The 27,851-nt window shown below is 42.9% G+C and overlaps 1 protein-coding gene across 5 annotated transcripts in view; it reads left to right on the top strand.

Annotated features, from left to right (window-relative positions):
- VWC2 (von Willebrand factor C domain containing 2) overlaps positions 1 to 27,851 on the top strand; it is a 158,394-nt gene that overhangs the window by 8,445 nt on the left and 122,098 nt on the right. For all 5 annotated transcript variants that reach the window (XR_008660127.2, XR_008660128.2, XM_055293178.2 and 2 more), the window contains exon 3: positions 23,266 to 23,395. Coding sequence is in view for 3 of the 5 variants with exons in the window: in XM_055293178.2 (XP_055149153.1) it covers positions 23,266 to 23,395 (130 nt within the window). In the remaining 2 variants the exon portion in view is untranslated. The remainder of the gene's footprint in view (positions 1 to 23,265; positions 23,396 to 27,851) is intronic.

The following is a 27,851-nucleotide window of genomic DNA, read 5'->3' as shown; positions in this document are numbered from 1 at the left end:
CATTAAAACTTCCTCTCCTTACAGCCTGTTTGATCTCAGTTAGATACTTGTGAAAGATCTCACTGACTCCACAAAATACCATTAAGCTGCTAATAATAATGAGAGTAATGTGTTCATTCCTCCAGGGATGGTTGTAATTTAATTTGTACATCCAAATAAAAACATAGTTAATAGTAGAATTTTCTCCACTGCCTCTCAAATGATACCAAGTGTCTTTTTTTCTTTAACTTATACCAGCAGGCATCCAACTTTGAATAAGAAACCTTGTCTATTGGCTTATTTTTTTTTTTCAGTAAAGGAATGATATTTTTAACTGTTTTCTGCTTCATACAGTATATTAGTCTGCTAGGGCTGCCAGAGCGAAGTAACACAGACTGGGTAATTTAAACAGAAATTTGTTGTCTTGGAATAAATCTGGGAATCCAAGATATCCAGACTTCCAGATTTCCAAGTAATCTGGAAGTCCAAGATCAAGGTGCTGGCAGGGCTGGTTTCTTCTGAGGCCTCTCTCCTTGGCTTGCAGATGTCCATCTTCTCCCTGGGTTTTCTCATGGTGTTCCCTCTGCATCTGTCTGTGTCCACATCTCCTCTTCTTATAAGGACACACTCATATTGGATTGGGGCCTGACCTCATTTTAACTTAATTACCTCGTTAAAGACCTGTCTCCAGTCATATTCTTAGCTACTGGCACGAGGACTTCAAAATTTGAATTGTAGAAGCACACAGTTTAGCCCAAAACATAGTGTCAATGACCAAAATCGACTTCCTAAAACAGACCTAACGAGGCAGTAACAGTGGGGTGTGTAAGGATGCATCAGCACGCATGATGGGAAAACAGTGCTTATGATGAAGGCACAGAGTGAGTGGTGATGAAGTGTATGCCAACGAACATTAACTGAGGGGCTCATCTTGACCATTCTGATTCTGTGTCTATTGCATTCTGAGAGCTACTTTAGGAGTTCTTGTATTACTTATGTGAATGGATCCTTGTGTCACAGAAAACTAAAAGGTGACTAAGGGTGGGGAGGGAGGCTGTATTGAGCAGTTGTAAATTTTGCCTCAATGGCCATGTGATTTGTCCAGAAGCAAATCACATTTGAAATGTGTTAATTGAAAAACATCATTCTATTTTGCTCAACAAAACAAGTTGTTTTCATCATGGGAATCTTGGTCTCCTGGAGGACTGTGATGGTGGAAAGGGGAGTTTGCAAGCTTATTTCATGTTTTATAGAACCTAATGGAATTTTTGTGACTCTGAAATAGGGCCATACAGGATAACTAAATCTTCACATTTCTTTGCTTTTGGTAGGATCGATATCAGCAAAGTGTGTCAACACTGGTTATCATAGCCGATTAGGAACTCTGATTGGCAATTGTATAAGTCTTTGAAGAAAAAGGGAAGATGAATTATTAATAAGTGAAGCTTACTAGACCGTCTTTCAAAGCATAAGAACTGTTGAGAGAGAGATAACAGGAAGGGGTACTTGGAGGTGAAATGATTTAGGACTACTGAGTTAAACCAAATTCTCTCTGACTGCTTCCGTATCTGACTTGCCATTAACCCCACTGCAAAATCTTATTTCTAGGTTTTTATCAATTAAAAAAATTTGAACATGAAATTTGGAATCAAAACCTCCATCTAAATAGATCTCTATATCAATTATGAGAAAGTGCCAGCAAAGAGAAAGCCACAGTTATTCATACTTTTCTGTCTAATGGTATTTATATTCTTTTGGCTGATGTTACTTAACTGAAAACAATGCTATTATTATCTACTTTCGCTAAGTAAAATGAGTCAATCTGTGTTCTTTTCTGCAAGTCAGGCTAATGCATGTACTGTTGCTGTCTCTGAGTTTGTTTTTGTTCTGAGTAAGATTTTGTAAATTCTCGACTTCTCATTTTCTACCCTTTTGTCTAAAGCCATTTAAACAGTGACTTTTTTTTAAAGAGGGAGTCATATGCCATATCTAGACTCTTTAGATGTGTTCCTACCTCAGGTGGGGGAAACACAGCTTAAAAACTGCTTATTTGCATGCTCCATACAATATCTGATTTGAAGTATGATGGAATTAACACCATAACCTTTTACAATGGGCAGAAGGTAATCAATATTTATCTAGTGCCAATATTTTTAATATATTGGCTTTTCTGGAGTAATTTACACAACAGACTAATGAGTTGGTGGTATTTTCTTTATTTTTAAAGGAGAGAAAACTAAGGTCCAAAAAGTTAAATAGCTTGATCAAGGTCATAGAGCTAGTAAATGGTGAAGATGGGATTTGAATCCTAGCATGTTGGACTCCGAAGATCGTGCATAGTGTCTTCGTGACCATATGGTGATGAAGTGGCATTTTGTTTGTGGTGGAGAACATTTCAGGTACCTGGAAAAAGGAAAAGTTATACAAACCCAGAGTACCTTGCTCATATGTATGTCCAATAAATGCTTGATCCACTTGGCTAAGCATTTATTTACATGGATTTTTCATATTTGACTTGGCCATCTGATGAACAAAATAATGTCTGTGTCCTTCAAAGGATGAAGTCTTGAGTCGTAATGGGACTGAAAGCACTTAGTCCCAGGATTTTCCTGAGAGCAAGGGGGAATGAGTCCAGGGGGCAGTGAGAAGAAGACTAGATCCCAAGAGGCAGGTGGGACTCCAGGGATTATCAGACCCATGTGGGGCAACAGGTGGCCCAAGAGGAAGATCTGGTTCTAGGAGGCATTCTATTTGGCTCATGGCATATAAAACATTTGTTTACTAATGCCAGTATTTGACAAGTGGGAGGTTCATATAAATTCCCAGATTGCCTAATTCTTACAAAAATGAAATGATTCCCAGATGGCAGCCATCTGTCAGAGCTGGGCAGGGCTGCTCCTTTGGGAGGGCATTTGCTTTCCAGCTGCCCACACCCCCCTTGCAGATGTGTGATTCGCCAATGCTCCTGTAAATAAATACACGACTTTGAAAGGCCTCTTGGTCACAGACAGTGAAAATTCACCTTAGAAAATTAGTGCCCCCTCCAAAATCATACAGGCAGTTGATATCATGAGGAGGTTTAGGAAAGCAGGTCCCATGCTCTCCAGTCCTTTCCTTTTCAGTTTTGGTGGAGAATCAGCTTCTGGGACTTTGAGGACAGGGTACTTATCATCTGAACACGGTGTTCAGGGTTCAGGGTACTTATCATCTGAACACGGTGGGGTGACCTGGGTTATGTTTTATCCAGCGCTTCCCTGGACAACTTTCAGAGTCTTGTTTTCTAATGGTTAAAAAAAAAAAAAAAAAAGAGATAATGGGGTCTGGTGTGGTGACTCATCCCTGTAATCCAAGCACTTTGAGAGACTGAGGTGGGAAGATGACTTGAATCCAGGAGTTCAAGCCCAGTCTACACAACATAACGAGGCCCCATCTCTACAATAAATTGAAAAAAAAAAAAGGCCAGGCATGTTGGTGCTCACCTGCAGACCCAGCTACCTGAGAGGCAGAGGCAGGAGGATGGCTTGAGCCCAAGAATTTGAGGTTGCAGTGAGTCATGATTGGGCCACTGCATTCTAGCCTGGACAACAGCATGAGACCCCATCTTAAAAAACAGAAAAGAAAAGAAAAAAAAAGTGGATAGTATTCTGCATTCCTCTCCCATTATAAGAAGTAAATAAGATGTATGTGAAAGCAATTTGAACCTGTAAAGCTCTGAACAAAGTTGATGTTGGTATTTAGACAAGTTCTGCGGAGTGCGCAGCTCACGGGGAGATGGCCACGCCCTGGTCCAGATTTTGGTCTCTAGAAGGACTCTTGTAGAACCTCTAATCATTAGGGACTGGCTCCATGGAGCTGCTTTTCCATAAAGCATTACTTCCTCAGATGATATCTCTAAATCTGATAGGTCCCAACAGAAAAATTATTCTTACATTTATTTGAAAATATTTAGGACATCATGTGTGCAAGGCCCTGGGCTGCATCCTGGAGATGTGACGGGAAGTAAATGGCCCCCTCCAGCAGACAGGCAGCAGTACTGTGGTGTGTGAGGCACTGTGAGGGTCAGGGGGTCAAGGGGGAACACAGTAGAAGCCACTCTATTATTATTAATAGACTCCACTGTTGTTGATGGCTTGTTTTTAAATGATAGAGGAATCCTGGGCCAGATGTTCTAGGGAAAAGAAAAGAGTTTGTATCAAATGTAACAACTGTGAGTTTGCATGAAGGATATGGCTTCCCACCCAGGCCTACCTACCCTGTGACTATCCTTCATGGTATTTTTCTGACCACATAGCTGAAAATCCTTCTTACTGCCTGTCTTATCCAAGGCTGAGATCCTGCCAGCTGGATCATACTTCTCATTCTATTTCTGTCGGGCACTGGGGTGCGGCCAGGACATAGACTGCCTTTCAAATCTGTGGAAAAGGATGATGTCAGGCCTCTGCCGAGGGCCCTGTGAGTTCTCTCAGAAGCCTTAGGCCTGTGGAAAAGCATAGAGCTTGAAAATTAAAACTCCATGGCCAGGCACAGTGGCTCATGCCTGTAATCCCGGCAGTTTGGGAGGCCGAGCTGGGAGGATCACTTGAGCCCAGGAGTTTAAGACCAGCCTGTGCAATATAGTGAGACCCTGTCTCTAAAAATAATAATAATAATAATAAAATAAAATAAAGAAAAAAAGAAAAGAAATTAAAATGCCATGTGGCTCTGCACATTTCCAAGTATCCAAGAATTGCAAAAGTGATGATGCTTTAAAGACGAGACTTCTCCTTCCTTTCCTGGGAATATGGAGGATAGCCTGACAACTCACCTTCAACAAAATGCCTGAAATCCTGAATATCATATAAAATGCATATTTTAAAAAGAAAAATGTTATTTGTATAAATTGTTGGGGTACAGTGTAATTTTATTACATGGATACACTGCGTAGTGGTGAAGGAAGAGCTTCTAGTGTAGTCATCACCAGAATACTGTACACTGCATCCGAATAATGTACACTGCATGCATTACATAATCTCTCATTATCTACTCCCTCCCCATCCCTGACACCTTTCTGAGTCTCTATTGTCTGTCATTTCACATTCTACATCCATTTTTAAAAGCACAGTTGACGTGGCAAGAAAATAAGAGAAATTAATTTCTAGAGGTGGAGTTGGAATCCATAGAGCAAAGTCTGCCTTGAAGTTGTGGCTGTCTGGGAGCATCTCTTGATCTTGGGGCCTGGGCCCTTGGCACTCATGGCCAATCATTACTGGGTTGTGACATGTGAAGAGTTCAGGTCCCCAAGTAGAGAGAATCAGATCAGGATCTATCTTATAAAGCCAGGGGACCCAAGAGCCTGTACTGCAATGGGACAATATAGGCAAACATCTTTCAGTGGGCCTTGGCTCTGTCCAGAGGAGAAAGAAATGTTTGTGTTTTCCACGAGTCATTGCCATCTGTAGCAGGCTTACCCTCTTATGGATGTGGAGCCCAATTCATGCTTCCCTGTGTGGTCTGCAAAGTCCAAATGGAATATGGGTTTTTAAATGGACCAACAGGTATTTAAAACACACGGGGTGAATGCACCCTTCACCCAGGCTGCACAAAAATCCCACAAGTAGTGTTCCAAGGAATGTGACCTCAAAATAAAAATTACTCACAAGAAGAAAGGGCAATGTGAGCAAGAATCAGCTGAGGCAATAGCAGTTGAATCAGACTGCTATCCCAGATATTGGGATGTAAAATGAGTATATTTGATATATACTTATTTACATATATATATAAAGAAAATGCTGGAATAAAGTGCATGGGTAAAGAACAGAAATATATCCCCAATACTAGTCAGCTTTGAATAAGAATCAGATAAAGCTTGTTTAAGTGAATGATACATTTAATGAATGATATCAATCCCATGGAATTAATATTCAATGGGAGGGATTAACAGTTGTAGACTAGACGCAGTTTAAGATATAATTAGCAAGCCAGCACACCGATCTGAAGAAGTTAACTAGTATGAAACATAGACATATAGGTGGAACACAGGAAAGAGATGTTTCGATACATGGAGGATAGAGTGAAAAGATCTACCACACATCTGTTTAGAATTCTGAGATTGTAGAGAATGGGAGAAATTAAGATAGTTCCAAGAGATGGCAGTTCCAAGAATTTCTAGTTGAAAGACATCTATTTTCTCATTCAGGAAACCCAATGAATCTAAAGAAAGATAAATAAAATTATATTCACACCCAGCCATATTATAGAGACTGCAGAACAACAAAGGCAAAATAAAGATGTTCAGAGCAACCAGAGAAGACGTTACCTCCAGAATAACAGTGAGTAGGCTTACAGCAGACATCTGATCGACAGAAAACACTGCACAGTAGGAGAATATTTTTAAATAAGAGAGAAACAAGTGTTAATCTGATTGATGTATCCAACAAAATTGTCCTTCAGGAATGAGCCTAAAGAAAGATACTTTATACAATAAAGAGCTGACCATCAAAAAATATTTACTAAAAGAACTTTAAAATAAGAGTCTAAAGGATGAAATTTAGGAAGAAGGAAGATGATCCCAGAAACAAAGTCACAGAATCAAGGAGTGGATAAAACCTAACTGTTTACTAAGCTGCACACCAGTGGAGCTCAGCTGGGGGCAACACTGCCTGCCTTCCCCCAGGAGACCTTTGCAAGGTATTTGTTACCTGGGTATATCGTGTGATGCTGAGGTTTGGGATAAGAATGATCGCATCACTCAGGTACTGAACATAGTATGCAACAGTTTTTCAACCCTTGCCCACCTCCCTCTCCCCTCTCATAGTCTCCAGTGTCTATTGTTCCCGTCTTTGTGTACATAAGTGCCCAATGTTTAGCTTCCACTTATAAATGAAAACATGCGGTATTTGGTTTTCTGTTCCTGCATTAATTCACCTAGGGCAGTGGCACCCAACTGCATCCATGTTGCTGCAAAGGACATCATTCCATTCTTTTTTATGACTATGTAGTATTCCATGGTGTATATGTACCACATTTTATTTATCCAATCCACTGTTGATGGGCACCTAGGTTGATTCCATGTCTTTGCTATTGTGAGTAGTGCTGCAATGAACATAGGAGTGCATGTGTCATTTTGGTAGAAGGATTTATTTTCCTTTGGGTATATACCCAGGAATGGGATTGCTGGGTAATAGGTAGCTCTGATTTAAGTTCTTTGAGAAATCTCCAACTGCTTTCTGCAGTGGCTGAACTAATTTACATTCCCTCCAACAGTGTATTAGTGCTCCCTTTTCTCTGCAGCCTCACAAGCATCTGTTACTTTGTGACCTTTTAATAATAGCCATTCTGACTGGTGTGAGATAGGATCTCATTGTGATTATGATTTGCATTTGTCTGATGATCCGTGATGTTGAGCATGTTATCATATGCTTGTTGGCTGCTTGTTTGTCTAATTTTGAGAAGTGTCTGTTCATGTCTCTTGCCCACTTTTTAATGGAGTTATTTGTTATTTGCTTGCTGATTTGTTTAAATTCCTTATAGATGGTGGACCTTTGTAGGATGCATAGTTTGCAAATATTTTCTCCCATTCTGTAGACTGTCTGTTTACTCTGTGGATAGATTCTTTCACTGTGCAGAAGCTCTTTAGTTTAAATATTCTTAGAAAACAGGTACTGGGAGCCAGCTCAGCCTTAGGCCAAATCATCAAGTAGGTGAACACGTTTCAAAGGCACCCCCAGCTGGTCAGAACTGCCCACCACCAAGTTCTACTCAGCCATGGGCAATTTTTCCTGCCCTTCCTGTAATGAAGGTCAGAATGCTTGGAAATCAGATTCCTTTCCTACTGCTCTCTGTACCCTTAGGGCAATAGGCCAATCAGAAATAAATAGTACCTTCAACCATACCAAACAGATTGGCCCTTCTGTATGTATCTTTGCTTTCCTCATATCTAGCTTTAAAAACAATTCTTATTTATATTTTACTTCCAAATTTTGTGTGCTTTTAAAAAAGAGAGCTCAACGTTTTTGTTTTAGAAAGCTTGAAACAAATACAATATAATTAATTATTATATTTGTTTATATAATATATATTATATTTGTTTATATATATAATATATATAATAATAATACTATTCTTATTAATTCCTCTTGATATGCCAGGAGCTAAACCTCCCCACCTGGTAACACCGTGGCACTGTTGACAACTACGCTCTAGGGACATGGAGGGACACAAGCCCCACCTGTGGGGAGCCTGGGATGTGCAGGGAGCCAGCAGGTGGCCAGATGCTCACCTTTCTTTCTCACGTGGGGCAGAACTTCCCTGAGTTCCTTCTCTACCTCCACTCGCTGTGCTTTTGCTGCATCACACACACAAATGTCAGGAGTGGTAGGTTGAAAAAGAATGTGGCTTTTGACAAGGCTGCTTCTGTGGCCTGGGCAGGAGAAGCAGGAGAGAGACAGGCAGCTGAGGGGCACACTGTGCTCTAATGTCAGCCTCCCAGCTCAGGGTAACCTCCCACCGGTAGCAGAGTTCATGTCTGGGCTCCCAGTGCCCTCCAGGAAGCTAAGAAAATCAGCTTATGTTGCTTCTAGGTAACAGCAAGGGATGACAGATATAATGTAATGGTCAGATCTCAGGGACCATTGCGCCATATGTCTGAGTGCAAAGAGTCCCTTTCTGTGTGAGTGAGCACTGCTGTGTCTTCTCTACCAGAGCTTAAAACTCCATGGAAAGGGACTTCATTAAATGGAGAAACCGCAGTGGGTGTCCTGTTCTAATTTCAGCCTACTTTTGAATAGGCTTAGCTTTAAGAAGAGATTCAGGACCAGTGATGGGAGCCCACAGTGCCTGTCCACTCCTGGCTTGGGCTGTGGCCCAGCACTTTCTGGGTAATTGGCAGCTGATGTGTTGAAGGAGCTTTAACAAGACAAGCAAACCCTGACTTCAGACAGTGTCCAGACGGGCATCCATTTGGGTCACTTTACAGTTGCGGGTGCGAGTGCTGCTGCTGGAGCCAGGCCAGCTCTGGGCAAACGCAGACTGATGGGTGCCTTTGGTCATCTTCACTTCCTGCTTGTAGTGGGCATTGTCATTGCCATCTCAAATAAAAGAATGCCAAACGGGAGCAGTGTAGTTCTGTTTTCTCCTGGCGTGTGTGTGTGTGTGTGTGAGAGTGTGTGAGTGTGGGTGTGAGACAGTGTGAGTGTATGTGTAAGTGTGAGAGTGTGTGAGTGTGTGTGAGTGTGGGCGTGTGTGACACCCACACCTACACACCCACACTCTCATGAGCGGTGGGTGTGTGAGTGGGTGTGTGGGTGTGTGGATGTGTGGATATGAGAGTCTGTGAGTGTGGGGGTGTGAGGGTGTGTGTATGTGAGAGAGGGTGTATGGGGGTGGGGTGTGTGTATGGGTGTGGGGTGTGTGTGGATGTGTGTGTGGATGTGTGGGTGTGGGGTGTGTGTGTGAGAGAGAGGGTGTGTGTTAGTGTGGGTATGTGAGTGTGTGTGTGGGTGTGTGAGTGGATATGTGGGTATGAGAGTGTGTGTGTGTGTGTGAGCATGTGTGTGGGGGTGTGGGGGGGTGTGTGAGAGGGTGTGTGTGGAGTATTTGTGTGTGGGTGTGAGAGTGTGTGTGTGTGTGTGGCCTGCATGTGTGTGGGGGCGTGTGTGAGAATGTGAGTGTGGGTGCATGTGTGTGCATGTGTGTGAGCGTGTGTGTGTGAGAGAGAGGTGTGGGTGCATGCATGAGAGTGTGTCAGTGTGTGTTAGCATGTGGGTGCCTGTGAGTGTGGGCGTATGTGTGGGTGCATAAGAGTGTGTGAGTGTAGGTTTGGGTGTGAGTGTATGAGAGTGAGATAGTTGTGTGAATGAGTGTAGTGTGTGTGAATGGGTGTATGAGAATGTGTGTGAGTGTGGCTGTATGTGTGAGTGGTAGCATGTGTGTGGGTGCATGTGTGAGTGTGGCTGTATGTGTGAGTGTGGGAGAGTGTGTGTGAATGAGAGTGTAGGTGTGGGAGTGGGTGTGTGTATGAGTGTGAGTGTGGGCATGTGTGTGTGAGAGTGTGGGTGTGAGTGTGTGGGGGTGTGAGTGTGGGTGTGTGCGTGAGTGTGGGTGTAGGTGTGTGTGAGTGTGTGGGTGCATGTGAGTGTATATGTGACTGTGTGTGTGAGAATGTGTGTGAGTGTGAGTGTGTGTATGAATAGGCATAGTAGTTTCATTGCATTAACATTCCCCCCATTGGCCACAGTCCCCACCACTCCTTATTACACACTTAGTTAACGGCCTCATTTTCTTACTTGACTGGTCCCTGAAGTAATTTGAATTTGTCATCCCTGAGAGAACTAATCCCCATGTCACATCTGTCTTTTAAAAGTCTATTCTTAGGAAGACATTATTTTAGTCATTTATATATTAAGTAAAAATTAGGCTCTCTGTTTTTTCTCCCAAGGATTACTTAGCTTTAATTCTTTAATTCTAAAACAAAAGGGTTTTCATCTTCTAATGCTTTTAAAGAAGAGAATCTCTTTCAAAATTTGTCAGAGAACCTTCTTCTCTCCCCAAACAGGTGGTCAGATGCAGTTGACATTACTTTCCTTCTCTTACGGGCTTAATTTAGGAATCCATAAATGAGCCAATTATCTAAGAAATAATTCTACAAAGATTTCAGCGTCACCCATGCTTCCCAGGTGGGAAGTGAGAGGCCGCTCCCTGCACTGGCCCTGGTGCTCCGGGTGGCCCTACGGCCCCTTGGCTCCTTGCAGGGGCTGGGGGGGTGGGGGGTGCAGGTCGCCAGCACATTTGGCTGCATCCTTTCTGACTGTGTATCTGTTAGGCAGGCTGGCAGATTCCAGACTGCCCATCAGGTCTGAACCATCAGCAAAGAAGGAGGTCTTCCTCATTCTCCTCCTAGCTGTTCTGCTGTTTGCAACCAAATAAATATGTAGTGTAAACCCTGCCAATAGTTTTTCCCCCTCATAATTGACCTAGCAAGTTCCTGTTGATCTGTATTAACATGAGGGGATTATTCAGGAGAGGATTTAAAAGATGTTCGTAGACAAGGGTCTTGCCTGAAGCTAAAGCCATAAAGAAGGAAAAGTTGTCTGTGGTGCCCAAGAAGAAAGCTGTGTTGCCTCAGATTGTCAGGCTGCTGCATTCTTAATCTGTTGTGTGGTACGTGGAATTGTCTTCTTACTGAGACTCAGAAACTGACAGCCTCTGGGGACAGTTCTTAATTAAATCCCTTTGTGTGCAAATCTGTTCTCTGACAGACAGTGGAAAGACAAAGAGAACAGAAAAAAATTCTTTTCTGAATGGCACAGGCAGCAGCGTCTCTCTGTCCTTAGTTTCTGTTGCTATAATCCTTGTGGTGGAGGCTGGAAGGTAGCTTGTGGATCAACTTCACTTCACATTAGAGTTAGCTCTCTTTTTGAGGGAGACAGTAGAGAGGGGCAGGGAGCTAGGTGGGGAGGCTTTCTGTGCCTGCCTGGATTGATGAAGGGACATCACACGGCAGGGCACCTGCCAGCCCTCAGGGGGTCGGGGACTCAGGCTGCAGGGCCAGAGTCCCCAAGTGGCAAGGGCCCTTCTGCTTGTCAAGTTTGGAGGGAGAATTTGGCCATGTCCTGTGCTAGTTTGATAAGACAGTTTCAGGGAAGAAACCTGAAGAAGGACGGGGGAGAGGTTTAGTTCCGGGTGACTGCTGAAAGGAAGACATCATTTTCCAGGTTTCTTATAGGTGGTGAGGAGGGCTGACAGGTGCAGGCAGAGCCACTTGCACTCCAGGATGCCTGTGGATTCTGAGTACTTATTAATGAAGATTTTCTGTCAGTGGCCCTGTGGTATGACCAGACTTCAGTTCAGGCAGAGACCTGCCTCGAGAAGTCACCAGACCTGTGGGTGTGTTTTCACTCCATAAAAAGCAGAGTTGAAAGGAATCACTTCAGCATTTTCAGCATTTTCCTCCAGCTCTGAAATCACACAGTTACAGGTTATCAGAAGCTAGTAAGACTTCATTGTATAAATGGAAGGGACTTCGTGACTTGCCTCTATGTGCACCCTAAGGGTGTGAGCTGGAAACAGGTTTTCATAAATTGGGCAGCTAGAAAAGACACTTTCGCCATCTGGTGACAGAACTGTGACAATGATTTTGGGAGGCTGCTTGTCCTGGGCTACGCGGAGAGACTGCTTTGTTGTTCATGCCTTTCACTTACTTCTTAATCTGAGGTCATCCAAATAATCATGTAACAGGGTCAAAATGAATACAACAAAAGTGGTATGTGCAGACAGGGAGGTCCTCTTAGTTTAGAACATTGCTTTTCCTTCCATGGCTCCTAATATTTGCTGATGGCTGAAAACAGTTGTTCTTATTAAACTAAAGTTTCTGTCTCAGTTGCGATATCCCAGCCTTTTGGGCAGTCAGGAATCTGATCACTTCTGGGAAGTTACTCAGCTTTTCAGGAGTTATCTCCCAAACCTACGGCCATTTTTCTGAGTGCCCCCTCCACCAGCTCCAGGCTGACTCAAGCCAGGGTGGTGGCATCTGACCTTTTGGCTTCACCATGCTCCCTCGGGTCCTTCTTTCCAGACAAGAAGATGCTTCGCCTTCCTTTGTTATACATTCTTTCATTCTTCTCACTCTATGATTGAACCTCCGGACTTTGGCTCTCAGTCTGTAAAAATCAAGCTCAAGAAATACTGATAATGGCCACTGTCTTCCTGGAAAGCCTGGCCCTCATGATTCTTAAAAGCACAGCAATTACGTAGTTACTTGTTCTACTTACTTGTGTCTGCTCTCTAAAAAACCAAGGCTTAGCCTCTTTGTGTAGATGCAGTGATGGAAGGGCCAAAGGGAAACACTGGTGAGAAAGCAATATACAGGCGTTACTTCAAAATACCGTCCTTCTCTCTGCCATGACTACTAGCACATTTGGCCCTCCACATCCACAGATACCACATATGCAAGGCCACCTGGAAGGGACCTGAACATCCTTGAAGTTTAGTATCCGAGTAGTTTCCCGGAGTCAGTCCCCCATGGATACCAGCGGACTGTAATTCATCCTTGTGGAGTGTCCATCATGAGCCACTCACCGCTGTAAGCACTTCACCAACAGCAATTTAACCTTCCTCATTTTACAGATAAAAAGACTGAGGCACAAGTTTCAGATAACTTGCTCAAGGTCCCACAGTTAATCAGGGGCAGAATTGGGCTTGATTGTCCTCTCCCACTGTGCACATTTACACTGCACTAGACACCTTTGATTTTGCACTCCTGTGACCAGGCAGTGACTGTGAGGATTGGCACCCCAGCGGGTTCAACAGGTAACTTCGTCCTTCCCCTTTTTAACATGAGGACATGGAAGCTCAGGAAGGAAAAGGGACTGGCTGGAGATGGCGCAGTCCAGTTCTAGAGCTGCTTCTCTTCCTGAGAATTGCTGTACTGTTGCCACATACGCTGTCTTTCCTACTGTTTCCTTGGCCACCCTTCCTACCCTTGCTCTGGAAGCCTCCTGTCCTGGCGGCCAGAGATCTCCCCATCTGCGTTGTGTCCAGCTTTGCATTTTCCCTCGGGCTTGGCTGGAGGAGGCCAGATGTTGGAGTCACTGCACAGCCTCCTCCCCGGGGAAGCCTCATGGGGTTTCAGTGGGAGAAGGGAACATGGGATTCCTCCTGTGCATCTCGTCTTGGTACTGTGATGTCGGGCAGTCAGGGGCTCGCCTGAGGCTACAGGGCAGGCTGAGGTACGAGGTCCAGGACCGAGTTTCCCACGTCTTATGGCCTACCTGGGTCTCTAGATCTGGGAGAACCCTCGTGCTTATTCCTTTACAGTTAAGATGCCTGGCAGCTGCTCCCAGAGGCCCTGACAGAGCTTTAAATTGGCTAATTATCCCACTCTCTGTCTTTGCTTTCTTGTGGAAGAGCTGCAGCCCAGTAAAGCATCACTAAAATCCTCCATCAGATGGCTACTGGTTGAAGGTGATCAGTGGGATTTGGAATATTTCCTGGCATTTTTCAGGTACTTCATAAATGACCTTTGATATGGAACAAATTCATATGTGAGATTTTTTAAAATATGTGTTTAAAATGTATCAAATGTGCCTAAATAATATGCAGACTCTGTCCAGGCATCACTGGATGCCACTTTTTTGTCACATTTGTTTCTAACCCTCTTTATTTTTAATGAAATTGAAGTGTACAGATAGAAACAAACCTGCCCTCTCATTCTTCCCATCCTGTCCCCTTTCCTTTCTGTTCAGAAGTAGCTGGTGCAGTGAAGTTGCTACATATATTCCTGCATTGATTATTTTATTCATGAGCCTGTATCTGTAAGCAACACCTGTGGGTACCTGTGTTTTCAAAGACTGACATTGATAGAAGCAACATAATACCATATATATTCTTTTGCAACTATTTTTTTCCTGTTTATGTTTTTGAGATTCATCTGTATTGTCACAGGCATATTCGTTCATTAATTTATAACTGCTGTCTATTATTCCATCTAATTAATACCACAATGTGTTTATCCACTCTCTTAAAGGTCAACTGTTTCTAACTTTTTTCTGTTGCAAACTGTTAGGGCTTTAGGTCTTTGATAGATAGCATATAAATGGCATGCATTTTTTCACTTCAAAGTTAATAACCAACTGAGAAGGGATACAGAGACCAAGATCAGCATCTTGGACTGGGAAGTGCAGCTAGATGGGTAACACATTGCTGGTAGACCAGGGGCATTTCTGAACCTCGGCAGTCTGAGCAACTCAGAGCCCACCTGTAGGGGTACCTGCAAGGTTTCTGAAAGGAGGGCACAATTGCGCTCATTCTGTGGACTAGCCAACAGCAAAGAGCTAATCAGAGGGGCTGAGCAGAGCTGGCTGTAGAGTTTCTTTGAATGCCTCCTGCCAGAGAGACATAACTGAAGACTGGAAGAGAAGCAAGAATTTCTGTCACTCCAGACCCTCCCATTCTAACCTCCTATATATCCCAAACCAAAGCCTTTTTGCGCATTTGCATGCTAGCAAATTTAAGAATTCTGGTTCCCCTTCTCTTGGCCAAGACCTGATGTTATCAGACATTCTTTTCATGCAGCTCGAAAGTGCATGAAATACTATCATTTGGTTTGCATTTTTCTGATTTTTAATGAGATGGGACGTTCTTTTAGACATTAATTGACTGTACAGATTTTCTTCATTTGCCACTTAATAGAGCATTCACAGTTGAGGACATTGAGACGTAGCAATGTTAAGTGCTTGCCCAAGCTTACACCAATAAATACTTTGGAGTTTGCATCCATGCCTGTTAGCTGCACTGTCTTTGGCCCTTGTAATAGACGGGGTGTGTGCTCAGCAGGCAGGTATGTATGGGTGCTGGACCCAGAAGCTTGAGAAAGAAATATTGCATGTAGTTTGAAGAGGTTATTGTTGGTTATTGTAGATCCAAGTTGGTCTTGTCTTATGGTGCAAGGACCCTGAGCACAGGATATTCACCACCTCATTCCACATTCCCTAGGGTATACAGACTGTATTTCTAATGCCTTCCCTCTCTACCTGCCCAGTCTGATCCACTGTTGCACTTCTTCATTGTAGTTCAGTTCAGCCAGTCTAGAATGTGGAGCATCCTTTGGACACATCTCCATCCTCATCCTCTTGTCTATGTGGTCCTCTTCTCTTTTCTACCTGTCCCAATCTTTCCCACCTGACTTATCATAATCCAAGTTCTCTGTCAGATAATTCCAGCCAGAAGTGACAGCACTGCCTTTAAAACTCTCAATATGCACATAGCTCAGCTAGCACTCAACATTTTCAGCCATTTTGTTAGTTTCTCTTCCATATATTTACATTTCATCTCCCTAACCAGACTGAGCATTTGAGGTGAGTGACTCGTGTATTTCTTTATATCTCCCCTTGAGAAAACAAGGAGAGATAATGTAGTAAGCCTCTGCAATTGATCAAGAGTAGGATGGCTGGATTGTTGATACGATTTGTGGGGCCTGTTCTTAGTATTGTTGCCCCAGGTCCCATGTGTATGTAATCTCTAATCAGCAAGATAGATGTGTATCTTTCATATGTGAATTTGAAAATTTTTGTCAATTGTGTAAGTATGAATCATCAATTATTTATTAAACATTTTTAGCTGTTTAAAGAAGACATTGACAGAGGGAGTAGAGCAGAGAGTTAGACGTCTGGAATGGGTGGAGTGTAGTGTGCAGCTGTATGTGCCCTAGGTTCTGAACTGGAATCAGGACCTTGAAGTTCGCTTTCTGATCTCAGGCTTTGTATTTATTCACTTTCTACACAGCCTTCACACACTATCGGTCCCTTCTTTAAAGTCACTGCTTTAGTGTCTATGCCTTCTATTGCCTTTGTGGATTACATGTGTAATTCAAATAATGATCCCTCTCAATAGAAAGGTTTACCTTTATTCCCTATTCTTAAGTGTTGGGTGCCTAATCCTCGAGCAGCTCTTTGTGAAGTGTTGAGCAATTGTTCCTATAGCAAAGTTGTAGATACTATTTTTGTTTTCATAATATGTTGTGTAAGTTTGTTTTAGATCTTGTGTCTTTCCAACCATTTCTTTCTTGACTCAGTCAGTATTTCTTGAGCTTATTCAACATTTTGCACTGGCCCAGTTACTGTAGCCATCATAGATGTGACTGAGAGACGGCTCTGGCCCTTGAGTTGCACTGAGTCTAGGTCACCACACTTTCTGCACATAAGGGTTAGGAACCTCAGTGGTAGATCATCTGTGTCCGAAAGGCCTGGCAGTCTCCAGGGGGTCCAGAGACTTAAAGAATTTCAAGGAAGGGAAGGATTGGGAGAGGCAGATAGGGGGTAGGGGCCCCTATCTGGGAAGGGGGCGGACAATATTTCAGTGTTTCATTGGTTTCATGTTAGTCTTATTTTGTATCATTGCAGAATCCAATAATCTGAGAGTTAGAAAATATCAATGCAATATCTGTACTAATGGAAGAAATAGCAAAATGGGAAGAAGAATATACTTTATGCTAAATAGTTGTAGTTGAGAAAGTTCTATGCTGAAGTTTCTTAGTTCATACTTTCTTTCTTCTCTATGTTTAAATTAACTCCATCTATGAAACCATTACAATTACTTGGAAAATTGTTCTGGGGTTTTCATGCCTCCCACTTGTCTCCTCATGAGTGGGTATGTGTATTCAGCCTGGAATTACTCTCTAGCCACCGAAAGCCCGTCCACTTTGCAGCAGTGGGATTTCCTGGCACCTGTTCCAGCAGCTCACAACCACAAGCTTCAGATTAGACCTGTCATGGTGGTCCTTATTCAGGTGACAGGATTGTGAACATAGGCATCTCTTATTTCTCACATAAATATATGTTTGAGCTGGATTTGAGAAAAATATGTTTGCATTCCCAGGTAGGTAGGCATCCCGGTAGATGGTGAGGGTTGCTGCTGTTGCAGACAGGATAGAGTAGGAGGGAGTGTCTGAAAAATACTTCCTACCTTCTATAGTGGAAAGACATTCAAGACATTAAAATCAAGCTGCTTTCTGTAACATTTCAGAGCCTGGTCCTTCTCATGGTTATAGAGATTATAATCACAGTTATGAAATTAAACAAGGCAAAGCTTCTTACAGATGGATGCCTAATTGGACTTAAGTTTACTAACATAAAATACATGCAGTGCAATATAAAGCTCCTTAAATGCTACTCATATAGGAGTATTAATCCCAACTCTGTACCACTTACCATCATATGGAGTTTTAGTTTATATATGTCACTTGATTTAAGCAGTATCGTTTTATAGGCCTCATTTTTCATTTAAGAATTGTTTTGTGTGTAAGCTCTATTACTCACTCCTACTTAATTATTCAGAAATAGATTCAATATTTATTTTACAGTCCTTGCTGCCTATGTACATATGATATAGACATGTCTATAATTATTGAGCATTATAAAGGTCTAATTATGAATAATTTTACTTTGCCATCAAGTTAATATCTTTACAAAGCCTCTGCTATGCATGTAGTTATGACTAGCCTCTGCTAGTCAGAGTTGAAAAAATATTCCCAAACATATCTATTCTTCATTGTTTTGCTTCAGGTTTGAGGGTGTATCTCTCAGATCCTGTTTAACTGCTGTCTGTAAGACAGAGGCACTGTGGTAACTGTGAAAGCAATGTGGATGAATGAGAATGATTAGTGAATCAGCTTGCAGACCCTGTTTGTGGGGGTCAGGTCCAATGTGCACACCTTTGCTAATTTTCCTTACCAACCCCTGCTATTATCTGTATTCTCACCTTCCTGAAAAATGGTATAAGTAGTATTCATCTCTCTGGCCTCAGGACTGGAATGAATAAATGAACACATAGAGAATGTCTTCATTCTCACCATCAGTCCCAAGAAACCATGTTCTTTGGATCCAACAAATTTTTTCACTACTCCTGGCACACAGTAGGGGCCTTGAGAATTAATTCTTTTCTCAAATGCCTGTTTCTCCAGGCTATGCATCTAAATTCTATCCATGCAAAACCTGGAAGATTGTGAAGAATGATATTTCTGCCATAAGGTATTCTATATAAAATGTAGGTGGTGATTCGCTAATAAGAAGTACTAGTGCTTTAAACTTAGGTTATCCCTAGTTAAGTTTCTTCTGGGAAAATGATAACTTTAGAAGAGGAGAAAAGTTTGCTTCATCTGATTGGAAAAAATGTGCATGGAAGTTCCTGCTGCTCGTTGCAGAGTAAATGATGTGCTGGGCATCTTACCTTTAGTTTCCATGTGGGACAAAGAGCACAGCCTGGCAAAAGGCCCACGGTGCTTGAGTTGGCAGGTGGGGAACCATCAGCTTGGTGGGTGCTTAGAGTCAGAGCAGCAGCTTGGTATCTGACCAGGTCAAGGGACAGGCAAATCTTTCACCTCACTCCTAGACATTTGGGTCAGCTGCCTGGGCCTCCTGACCACGCCAGTGGGGATCCAGCTATGGGTTGGTGAAATGAGCCTAAAAGAGGGTCACTGTGACCCAGAATGCCAGATTGGCCCTGATGACTGGGGATTAAAGCCTCATGTCAAAGCTAGAACCCATGGCTGGAGCCACGGCTGCAGCTTCCATCTGCTCCTTGGCAGCCTCTCTGTATCTCAGGAGGTGGAAGGCACTAGCACATTGTCCTGGAGGACTCTGAGCAGGAAGCTGCTTTTGTGAGTGTACAGTGGCCATCCTGGGGCACCAAACAAAGCCCTGTGTTGCAGTGAGGGTCCTTAGGCAGTGTAGGGACTGGAGCCATGGGAAGAGCTGGCCTGAATCCAGCTGGATCTCTGTCAGATGTCCCTGGAGGACTCGTGTGGAGTTCAGTGGTGGCTTCTCCTCCCTAATGTAGTGAGGCTGCATCTTCCTCAGCTGGCTGCTGAGTTCACATGGGCACTGGGTTTTGTGTTTGTTTTGTTTTTTTATTTTAACAACATTCCCTTGCCTACATGAGAGCTGTGCAAGGCCTAGGTTTGAGCTCAAGTGATGTCTTAATGGAGGGAAAGTGCCCAGTTTCATCCATGTTGGTATCAAAGATGGCTCCGCAGAGGAGGCCACGTTTGAGCTGGATCCATGACAGGTAGGAGCTTATCAAATGTGAGCCAGGGAGACAGGACAGCATTGAGGGGGCATAGGCCATTGCTTCACCAAACAAGTAGCATGGCAGAGTGGGCTCAGGGGGTTGGCATGGCTGAAAAGGACAGGGCATTATTTTCATCTGTTGAGTCTGGGCACACCTGCTTAGTGGGGTGTAGTCTGATCAGTGATCAGGGCCTGACACTGGCAAGTGGCCCAGTGGCCCAGCAGGTGGTCTGAGACGGTGAAGCAAGAAGTTTTTACTGGAAAGTGGGTTCATGGGTTAGGACTGGAGCTGCCTCAGGCCTAGGACAGCCCACCTGCAGGAGATGGGAACATAAACCAGGTGAAGGCAGGGTTCTTTTATGTGACCTGGATCCTGGGTAGGGGTCCCAGAACCTCCTCATCAGATGAGAAACTCTGACTTCTAAGTACCTAGGGCCAGTGACCAGCTTGAGGGCTTTTGCCCAGGCAGAACTAGCAGGGCACCTGGCTGGCATCTGAGGGACTCACACAGCTTTGCCACTTGCTGTCACCAGCCTCACTTCCTCTGGGAATTGAGGCAGGCCCAAACCTGGGATGGGAGTACACAGGAGCCCAGCATGGGTGCTGGTGAAGGCAGATGTAGGCGGTAGGAGGTGAGGCCTGATTGGCGATCCTAATTCTAAGCATCAACTCTCATTTTTTAGTAGTGAACAAATCTCCAAACACAATCATGCATCACTAAATGACAGGGAAGCATTCTGAGAAATGCATCAGGCGATTTTATCATTGCGTGAACATCATAAAGTGAACTTACACAAACCTAGATGGTGTAGCCTATTTATTACACACCTAGGTTATATGGTATATCCTATTACACACCTAAGTTATGTGGTATAGCCTATTGCTCCCAAGCTGCAAACCTGAACAGCACGTTACTGTCCTGAAAACCGTAAGCAGTTATAACACATGGTATTTTTGTATCTAAACGTAGAAAAGATATGTAAAAATATGACACTGTAATCCATGGGACCACGTCGTATATGCAGTCCCTTTTTGACCTAGTTATGGGGCACATGAGTGAAGCTAAATCAGGATTTCTAAATATTTAATGACAATATGACTGACAATCAGATTTTTTACAAGCTACAAAACCTTTGAGAAAATAGCATGCCAGCCTGTGTGCATGCCTTTAAGCAGTATTCTGTGGCATGGATTCAATGAAATTTCAGCTCCAGTGGCAGTAAGAAGTGTTTTGTTTCCAGGCCAGTGATCTCTGCCCCATTTGCCAAGGTGTGCGCCTTCATGCAGAAAGCTGCTGGACGAGGCTGATTCAGGGCCTGCTGCCTAAGGACCTGGAGCCTTTTTGACGTTGCAGTTGGACCTTTATCTCTGGTCCTGCTGTATTCCAGGGTCCTCCCTGGCGATATGACATAGGGCATGCTCTGGCCTTCTTTTAAATTCCCAAATGGAAATGGTGCTTTTTATTACCTCTCTGGTGTATGCCTAGGTGAGGAGTAGATGCCACGTTGTGCTGCTTCGTGAGGACAGACCTCACTATCTGACCCTCTTGCTCCTTGCTGACTATCCTGATCTCTATAGGGGGTGGTGCTCCCCTCCCCTGGGGCAGGGTGTTCTGGCTCTCCATCATGTAATCCACACCACCTGGGCTTGAGGTCTTATGCTCTGAGTCCTTCCAGCTGAAGGCTTCTGACACGCAATAAACCGTGTCTCTTGCAACTGAAGCTCTTGGCTTTTAAAACTCAGAATCCTGTTCGCATTCTGCTTGCTATGTATATATCCCCCTTGAGACAAAAATGCTACAGACTGAATGAGGGAATTGGTAGGACACAGAAGGAAATGAGACCCACAATGATGACGGCAACAATAAAGAGCACTACTGGTTATGGTAGCAAAAAAAAAAAAAAAAAAACCGAATTGTGCCAACAACAACAAAAGAAATTCATCTCAAAAACAGGCCTTTATATTACTTCGAGATTGATTTTAACTTCTAAGGCTACGTTGCCAACCAGTTCAGTGTTTTGTCTCAGGCTACGCTAAAGTTTTTCAGTATCCTTTCTTTTTTACATTTTTTTGGCCAAGTACACACACACACACTCCTTAGCCCTCGCTCCCAGGCAGGTTGACTGTGGTCTAGTGCCTCAGAAAGAGACATGGTTAAACTCAAATTGAGCTTTTGCTTCTCATAATAGCCAGTCCACTCAGTGGAGATTTCAGTTTTTAGTGTTTGCGTTGTATAGACAAAGGGAGCATCTGTGAGAGTTACTCATGTTCTTTACCTTACAAATGGTATTTATATCATGGACGTGGGGCACACAACTCAACTGGGGTCTCCCTGCCCGTGGGAAAGCAGGAACTCAGCTTGATACGACCCATGTCCGTGTCCCCCATTTCCATGGTCTTTCTAGTGGGTATCCCCACTTCCCAGTTTTGCTTCTGATGGCTGGGTCTGCGTATGCTCTTCCTGCTTTGTCCTGGGTCAGCCAGATCAAAAATCACTCCATTGGTGGTAACCAGGAGATAAATCACCACGCCCTGTGTGAGTGACTGTGGAGGGTCCCATTAGCCACCTACAGCTTTCTTGGGAATGGCTGGTATGCTTGATTTGGATAGCTCAAGAAGGCAGAGTATGAGCCCATGGCTGGAAAGTACAGAGAGGCAAATGGAAGCTTGGTTTCTAACAGAGCATCGTGATGCTGGATAGTGAGTGGAATGACCTGGAGGAGATTGGAATCACCATGGACTCGCAGTCAGGAGCCCTCAGTGGAAGAGGACCTTGTGCTCACAGGACAGACCTGCCCATGGCATGTTGCCTAACACCTCTGAGTTTCAGTTTCCTGTTAGTACAAAGGGTCAGTAATTTGAGTGCGTGTATTTTAGCACTGCTGTAAAAGTTCGGTGAGGGAATATTCATAGATCCCCCCCGGCCTTGGCCCCGCTTGGACGCCACTCTGTTTCTCCTCCTTCACTCCTTTCCCCTTTCCTATTCCAGTGTCTTCATAACTGGAAACACTAGGAGTGTTCCACGTGAGGCTGGGTGGTGACTTGACAGGGTTATAGACAAGGGATTCACCTACGTGGTGAGGGGATAGGCAAGAACTCAGCAGCAAGTTTTTATTTGTTTAATTTTTAAAGAGATGAAAAACGTTTCAAAAAAGTTTATTAAGAAACCCAATATGCAGACCTCAAATTAAACAGTGTCTCTGGCTGGACAGAAGAGGGAACGTCATAGCCCTGTGGCCCGTCCTGTGCGTTTGCACCTAAGACAACTCACTAAACACGTAGCATGCCTGTGTCCACACTCTGAAAACCACTGGGCTGGATCATTTTTTAACATTTCTAAAACACTTAGGTGTCTTCGCAGAAAGTTTAGGGAAAGAAAAGTATGACCCTGTAGGGCCAGGCACGGTGTCTCACTCCTGTAATCCCAGCACTTTGGGAGGCCGAGGCGGGCAGATCACTCGAGGTCAGGAGTTCAAGACCAGCCTGGCCAACATGGTTAAACCCCATCTTTATAAAAAATACATAAATTAGCCAGGCATAGTGGCAGATGCCTGTAATCCCAGCTACTCAGGAGGCTGAGGCAGCAGACTCGCTTAAACTCGGGAGACAGAGGTTGCGGTGAGCCGAGATCGCACCACTGCACTCCACTGTGGGCGACAGAGCGAGACTCCATTTCAAAAAAAAATATATGACCCTGTAGCATAAACATGACAGCAGGCATGACGCTGATTGTGGGCTTGTGTTTCAGGTGTCTCCATGCGAGAGGTGTCGCTGTGAAGCCAACGGTGAGGTGCTGTGCACAGTGTCAGCGTGTCCCCAGACGGAGTGTGTGGACCCTGTGTATGAGCCTGATCAGTGCTGTCCCATCTGCAAAAATGGTATGTGAGATGCCCGTTGGTGGTGGGGTGCACCTCCCACCCTGATGCACAACTCGTGCTGCGTCATGGTAGACGGGACACATACGGGTATGTGAGTTTCATCTTATGTATCTATACACATGCATACACACGTGTGTAATCTTTTGGCCACAGTGGTTCTGTAGCAAGGCCTTCTCTCTCTTACTGGCATCAGCACCATGTTTTATGGATATTAAGTTCTTTGGGGAGAAATTCAATTTCCACCTTTGAGGAGAGTCACTTATTTTAATTTAACTTTGTTTGTTCTTGCAAAGCTGTTTCTATGTTTCCAAGACAAATTAAACACACTGGTTGGGCTCATTTACTTTTCATTACTAAGTGAATTAAACTTGGAACATAATTGAATATTTTTCATAAGCAAATTAGGCAGGAAGAGAGTCCCTTCCTATTCCCAGTGAGAGCCCCTGGTAGATAAGAAGCCTTGCCTACTTTATGAAAATGAAGTGGCAGGATGTCCTTGATCCTAATTTGTCATGGGAGAGTGTTTCCTCATCCTGACAAACGATGATTACTCTGTACCTGAGGTACTGAGGGCATTACACTATAAGATGGTTTTTGACGAGAGTGCATTCCCAGGCTGGCTGGGCCTGAGAATTATGGCCTGGAAGGCAGTTTGACAAGAGGCTGAGCAGAGCTTGGGAAACAGCGGACAGAGGGGACACAGCCGGAGTCTACAAGGATCTGAGTGGCCTCGCTGACAGGAGCAACTGGGCTTTCTGGATGTTGCCCGGGGCATGCTGTGGGGACCCCTGGTTGAGACCATTCAGAGCTAACTTGTGATGCTGTCGGCCGTTCATGTGGGTTGCTGGACCGAGGCTTGATAGCTGTGTGGCATGGGTTTGGTAAGTGGCAGGCATGTGTCAGTGGATGGTGACAGGGGTGGTCATTGTGCTCAGACAATTCCCAGAGTCCGTGTCATGACAGTCGAAATTGTGTGGGCCATGAGGTTCCATGGGTACCTTCAACCACGTACCTGTACATATCCAAATTTTACTACAACATATTGTAAAACTCTTGAGGTAAATAATTGGAAGAGGAAATGATGCTGCTGTTGAAGGATAGACCTGAAAGAACAAGATGACTGTGTTAGGAATGTCATAATCATTGTAGCATAGTACATCCAGTCCTCCAAAGGCAAGTGGACAGTGTTAAAACAAAGATGTCACAGAGTGTACTTTATATGGTGTTGGCTGGTCTCTTGTGCATGTTAATTATGAAGAAATCCTGAGGTAGGATTCCACTGGACAAGAACAAAGGGGACTTTGAGCATGGAGTGTGTGTGTGTTTTTTTTTTTTTAAATGATGTTGAGACACCAGCTGTGAGATGAAGGGAAATCAATACGGTTTACTCCACTAGTGTTAATTGCCACCAATTAACACTAATAAAGGGGAAAGAAGATTCTGGGATTGGGGAAGGAGAGGCAGGTGGAGAATCTAGCAGAGTCTCAGGGTGTGGCTTTCAGCACACCCACTGAGGAGCCCGAGTGAGCGCCTCTGGTCTGCTGGGAGATCTGAGGGCTGGAGCTCAGGCCATGTGCCCTGCATGTCGGGGGTACTGGACAACAACTCTCACTGCATCAGGGACTTTAGTGAATGGCTTAAATATGGGTTGCTCAAATATTAGGCATCTTAACTATTCAAGATATTCTATGTTTTTCCTGTAAATTTTGATTGTAGACTAAGTCTTGGCATTAGATAGCCAGGAATCCTAGCTTGGGTGTTAACAATAGGTGAGAAGACAGGATTTCCACCCCTGGATTTTTTTTTCCTGCTTTTAGAGTAATTTCAAACCTACAGAATAGTTGAAATAACTGTCCAGTGAACAATTGTATACCTTTAACTACACCTGTTGCTAACACGTTGCTGTATTTGTTTTGTCTCTTTCTTTGGCCCTCTGTCGTTGGTTCTCTCTTGCCCCATCTCTGTATATACATAACCCAACACCATCAATATATTTACTTATTTTTTCTTTCCCATAAGACACACAACACAAATTCTATTAAGACTACCACCAACGTGAAACCTACTGAATAATGTTCAAGATTTTTTTAGAGTTTTTCTTTTGCCCTTAGCATTTATCCTTCTTAGAGCATATAGTCTGAGAACTACATTGAGCAGTTATTTGAATTAATACTTAAAAGTGTGCAGATATGTTAAATTTACAAAGAAGTAATTTATTTCTGTGTTCGATTTTTTCATTTAAGATATCATTATATTTTTGAGTAAAAAAATGTACAAAAATAAACACTTTATAAATATTATATACTCAGAGATTCACAGTTTGTTTTAATATTGCATTGATGGTTTTTGGAGATGGTTGTTATCCTGATGGTAAACCTCTAAATGTTGACCCTTTACCTCTATATTTGAGAGGCAGTATGGGATGGAATAAGGCAAGATTTTGTGATGGCCCATTAGAGATTTTTAGAAGAGAGATGAATATGTTTTTTAAAGCTAGATTTATATTACAGAAAGACTTCTATTATAAGGCTTGATCCAGTTATATCAAAACATCAACAACTTATTTTGGGGAGTATAACTGGAAATAAATTTAAATGTGTCTAATCATGCACATACAATTACATTTCTTTTATTCACCAGATAGAGCTTGGCTTTCAGCTGTCTCTAGTTATAGGGTATTCTGACCTTGACAGGGAAAATGGGGTTGGAAATTCTTAGTAAAAGAGAGCTGCTTGAAAAATGAAAACAGTTTCTATGAAAAACAAATGCTCTATAATAATTGACTGAGATTAATGAATAATTTACAGTCGTCCAACCCTGCCTCCCCACATAAACAAAGTTCTTGTAAAAAAATTATATGTTTGATATATCACATATTAGAGGATATCAGAAATGGATGCTTTATATGAAATTAAAAGCTTGGATAGACTTATCTTGGATGAAATGTGAAGGTTTTAACTCTTGATCTCCGTAGACCGGCCTTTACTCCTCACTCTGGCATGTCTTGACCTGTAGCACTAAATAGCTCTTTCTCCGACAGAAGGAAAATTACAGTTCAGTTGCTAGCTGCCAAAGTCACTTGCATCAAAGGAGCAGAAGTTGGAAACCAAGAATGCCTTGAATATAAATAAATGATCACAAATCAAATGTACTTTAATATATTCACTTTGTTGACTTGTGCAGATCAATCTCCCAGTATTTTTCTTTTGATAAAATGGATGTTGCATGGCATTATTTGTTTTTAAATTCTGCCCCCCCCAACAATGATACAAACAGTGAGTATTATTTGACTTTCAATAATTCAGCTTTTCTCTGGTGATAGGTGCACAGCACCCATTCCGATCAAACCCCTTAGTTTTAGACATGCTTGTCTACATTCAGTAGACACTAGGCTCCCATTAGCGATCAGAAGACCTCCATTCTGCAAGTATACATGTCGTCTTACTTTATGGATCCAAAGAAGAAAAATGATAAAAGTAGGACATTGGTGTTGAAATGTGAGGACTTTGTCAGAATTAGCTGTGCTTCTCAAAGGTGGAATATGGTATCCAAGGGAGGATATGACATATGCCAAAAGCACAAAGCCACTGGATATAAAGGTTGTATATCTCCCTGAAGTATTATTGCCACCTGATGATTATTATTTGCAGCTTTATTTTCACAGGAAAATATTTTTTGGAGGAAAGTGAAAAACTTTTATGGCACTTTAAAGATAAACACTGAGATGTCAAATTATTAAACATACTTTCATGGGAAAATATGTAAGAAGCACTGACTGACAATTAGGCAGAGTTTTGTTTGTTTTCCTGTGTATTTCATAGAGTAGGATAAGATGGTAGTAAATTTCATGCAGTGGGTTAGACAAAACAGAATGGTGTGTGTGCGTGTGTTTGTGTGTGTGTGTGTGTGTGTGTGTTTGCGTGTGGTCATATCAAGATCCTCTCACAAAGAAAAGCCTGCTCCTATATGGTCTCACCATTGAATCCTTCCAAAATTTTTACCAAAGGAATAATACAAATTTTATGGAAACGCTCTGTGATTATTTATAGATTACGTGATTGTGCCCATAAAAAATAAAGGAATTTACAAATATCAAAATGAAGAGTTGATTTTAACAAGGATGTTTAGCAAGATCAGTGTTTGAAAATCAGCTGTATTTCTATATACCAGAAACAAATAGAAGTGAATTAAAAACTAGAGTTTCAAATAACATCATACAAATCAAATACTTGGAAGTAAATCTAACGAAATTGTGAAGTCTCCATACTTAAAAAATATGAATCTTTATTGACAGAAATTAAAGAAGACCTAAGTAAAAGGAGGAATATATCATGTTCATGATTGAAAGACTCAATAACATAAAGATGTGAGTCTGCTTCAAAGTAATCTATTGATTCAGTACAGAATTCTAGCCAAAAATCTGACGGTTTTCTGTAGCAATTATCGAACTGATTCT

This window comes from Symphalangus syndactylus, chromosome 9 (assembly GCF_028878055.3).
Source record: "Symphalangus syndactylus isolate Jambi chromosome 9, NHGRI_mSymSyn1-v2.1_pri, whole genome shotgun sequence".
Taxonomy (NCBI): domain Eukaryota; kingdom Metazoa; phylum Chordata; class Mammalia; order Primates; family Hylobatidae; genus Symphalangus; species Symphalangus syndactylus.
This window is presented reverse-complemented; position numbering and strand designations above follow the sequence as displayed.